Source organism: Stegastes partitus, unplaced genomic scaffold (assembly GCF_000690725.1).
Source record: "Stegastes partitus isolate 25-593 unplaced genomic scaffold, Stegastes_partitus-1.0.2 Scaffold1650, whole genome shotgun sequence".
Taxonomy (NCBI): Eukaryota; Metazoa; Chordata; class Actinopteri; family Pomacentridae; genus Stegastes; species Stegastes partitus.
In genome coordinates, this window is record NW_007579381.1 from 125740 (window position 1) to 129180 (window position 3441).

General features: G+C 40.6%; 1 protein-coding gene across 1 annotated transcript in view; it reads right to left on the reverse strand.

The window, feature by feature from the left end:
- Window positions 1-768: 768 nt before the first annotated feature.
- Window positions 769-3441, reverse strand: part of recql4 (RecQ helicase-like 4) — a 17728-nt gene continuing 15055 nt past the window's right edge. The window contains exon 28 of the mRNA XM_008301256.1: window positions 769-1119. Within this exon, the coding sequence (XP_008299478.1) occupies window positions 998-1119 (122 nt within the window). The 3' untranslated portion in view covers window positions 769-997. The remainder of the gene's footprint in view (window positions 1120-3441) is intronic.

Here is a 3441-nt window from a genome sequence, read left to right on the forward strand (position 1 = left end):
ACCTGTCCAGGTGAACCTGCCTTCACCCTGAGTCAGCTGGGATAGACTCCAACCCCCCATGACCCTAGTGAGGATCAAGCAGTGTATAGATAATGGCTGGATGGATGTTATAATCAGCAACTGATTAGATTGGAAAGATTGGATCCTTCTTTTGTATGAAACCTAAGGAGTCTGAGTTCACCAGAATCTTCTTTCATCACTGGAGGCAGCAGTTGTGACCGCTCTTTTCTTTTCACTTTTCAGACAAAAAATACTTTCAAACAAAATTCAGTTTCATGAAAAAAAGGAAAACAGGTCACACAGCTGCAGGACGATGATCCATTTGACTGCACACTTGCTGATTCATGCCACTACTGCTCTTGACACAGAATTTAAACAGTAACCATAAACCTCAATTTCTATTCACAGGGTTCACGTGCCACGTTAAGGCGAGTCGATCGTTAAGGGAGGGAAAAAGCTCCACACATGACCTCGGAAAGTAGCTCATCGTTTTCCGTTGCCGTTACAATAAATTCCGATCAACACGGGTCAATATTTGCTTTCTTATGACGTTTCTTCTTGTGCGTAAGTAGGACGACGGTAGGACACAGGATCCTATTCTGTCCTTATTTTTCTACTACTTCCTCATACCAGTTCATGTACGAGGCTTTTTGTAGGAGGTCTCAGTCAATATTAACCAAACCCACGTGGGCTCTTGGAATAGTTTTTAAACAAACACCAGAGTTTCTGATGAGATCTGTTGAAATAAACATCATTAAAAGATCAGACTAAGAAAATAGAAAGATTTTAATAATTAGTGTCGACAAAGTAAATCTATTAAACCAAAACATACAAAAAATATACATTTAGAAAAACATCAAAAGTTAAATAGTTCAACATGATGGAATATAAAAATGGAAAAAGTGGTGTTTCTGGCAGAATTCCTCCAAAACAGGCGGATGTGTGTCATCATTCACTGAGACTGATTGAGTGAGGGAACGCCCATATGGTGCATTAATCACTTGAAGCAGATGATCTCCTGAGTGGCCAGTCTGATGAGCTGGTTGAAGTCAAACTGGATGTACTTCCTCCAGTAGCGTCTGTCTTTGCCGTAGGTTTGAGCAGGATAGCAAGGACTGCCTGGAACACAGGGAGTAAGACACAAGTGCAGCCGTGAAACACTAAACGCTTGAAATAAAACAACACAAGGTGCTTGAACACATCATATAAANTTGGTTGTCTGTCTCTAAGTGTAGCCCTGTGATAGACTGGTTACCTGTCCAGGTGAACCTGCCTTCACCCTGAGTCAGCTGGGATAGACTCCAGTCCCCAACGACCCTAGTGAGGATTAAGCGGTTTGTAGATAATGGCTGGATGGATGAATTGAATTGTCATTGTTGTTATTATTTCGTTGCATCTGATGTAAAGTTTAAACTCATACATATATTTGTTTTTCTTTAAAAAATGACTCCAATCACTTCCAAAACTGCTGCTGTGATGTAAGCGTTTCATGATGGACACCCAGAGGCGTAGCTGCCAAGGTAATAAATGGCCAATAGAAACATCTGCAAACAGAAAGAGTATTATCAGCAGCCTGGAGTCTTCACAGACTTCTGAGAGATGATGGGCGTTCTCTCTGTAATGAGCACTGATGGCACAGAAAACTCTTCAACCTTTCTGATAACGTAATGCTCCACATGAATCACTCCCATGGCTGCACCGTCTTTCAACCTGGGAGTCCTGCAAAAAAATTGTTCTGCAATACAAAGTACATTTCTCAACTTTTCCCCTTTTCATCGTGGTGTAATGAACAGTTTCACCACTTGAGACCTTTGACAACTTTTTAAATTAAACAATCAGGCAGAGAAACATCACTCTAGACAAACTGCTCATAGCTGGTACAGTCATCCTCAGATGTATTCATACCCTCCCATGAAAGCAGGAAAAAAGAACAGCTGAAATAAGTTGAAACTGACAAAAGTTTTAAAAAAAAAAAAAAATCTAAATTAATGAAAATCATGACATTGCTTTTGAATTGTGACAGGTATTTGGATTTCACTGCTCATCAACAAAGTGCTCTAATTTGTCCGGGATAGTGTATTTATTTATTTATTTTAATTATTCTTTTCAACCACAATTCTAAGGCAATGTCTCATTTCACTAACTTATAATTTAGCACATTTTTATTTATTATTACTTTTTTCAATTTCTAATTATTTGAGTGACTATTGTGAATTTTACCTTTTCTTTAATGGAAGCATATGAATACATTTGAGGGCGACTGTAGATATAAACAACCTTTAGTGAGGAGTAAAAGTGAGAATTGCTTTATTCGATATAAAGAGAGAACCAAGTGAAGGCATTGCAGTAATTTCCTTTCAGCTTGAATTCTGCAAATGCCTAAACGATGCAGGGTGTGACAAAAACACACTTTTAAGGAGGATGATAGTGACGTTAATCCCTCTAGTCTCGATTAGCTCACTTGGTAGGTGCTGATCTATCAATGATTACAGACAAAAAGGGGACGTGGGGTGAGCTATGCTTTGCCAAACCCTTTTTTTTTTAACATTTCAGTTTATATTCTGGAACAACCAAAACAACAGTCTCGGTCAAGGATGAGTATTCCTTGTTGACGGGTGCATGGATCTTTATGGTCTGACTTTATTTTCCTTTCTCAGGAAAAAATGTCACGTTGACCCAGTTGTTTTATTGCAGCTCCACCCGAAGACATGCGCAGAGCACGTCCAGTGATACTCACTGGGTGTGGCAGTTAGAAAATAACCCAATACCTCACTCTGTATCGTTGCAGCATCCCAGTTTAAACTACAACATCTCCACATGGACGGATTGTTCGATGGTGGGACGACAGACGTGATAGCTGAGCCGAGTTAAGGTTTGACAGCATCTCTCAGCCGGGAGGCATCCCTACAGCTGTCTGTCGCAGCTGACAGTCAGTCAGACGCCCCGATATACGCAGCATGCACTCACTGGATGGATTTCTTCACAGTTTATGACATGTTGCCAAAGTTGAAGCTGATATGTAAAAGACAGAGTTCACTGTTAAAACTCAATGGAGGGACCAAAGGCTGACTGGCCGTGCAGCAGCTGACTTTAATCCTCTGTGTTCCTTGTGCCTCATTCTAAAGTGCATGTTTTAGCTTGTAACCGAGACACGTTGCCAACATGACATTTATCTCTCTGGTTATCGATTTAACCTCTAAAAACTCCCATAAAATAAGAATTTCCTGCTTTAAAATGGCTCTGATGTAACTCCACAGTGTTGCTTGCACTAGAATGTATGGATCTATGAAGTGCCCCTCCTCTTTCCTCGCTCACTCACTGCAGCCCAAGCACACCAGCTCACCTGCAACTCTGCAAAAGCTACTCTCCGCTGCACAATGACAAGCTGTAATATTCAAGTATTTCAGCCATACATGTTAAAATCAGGGCTGCAAGGTGGAA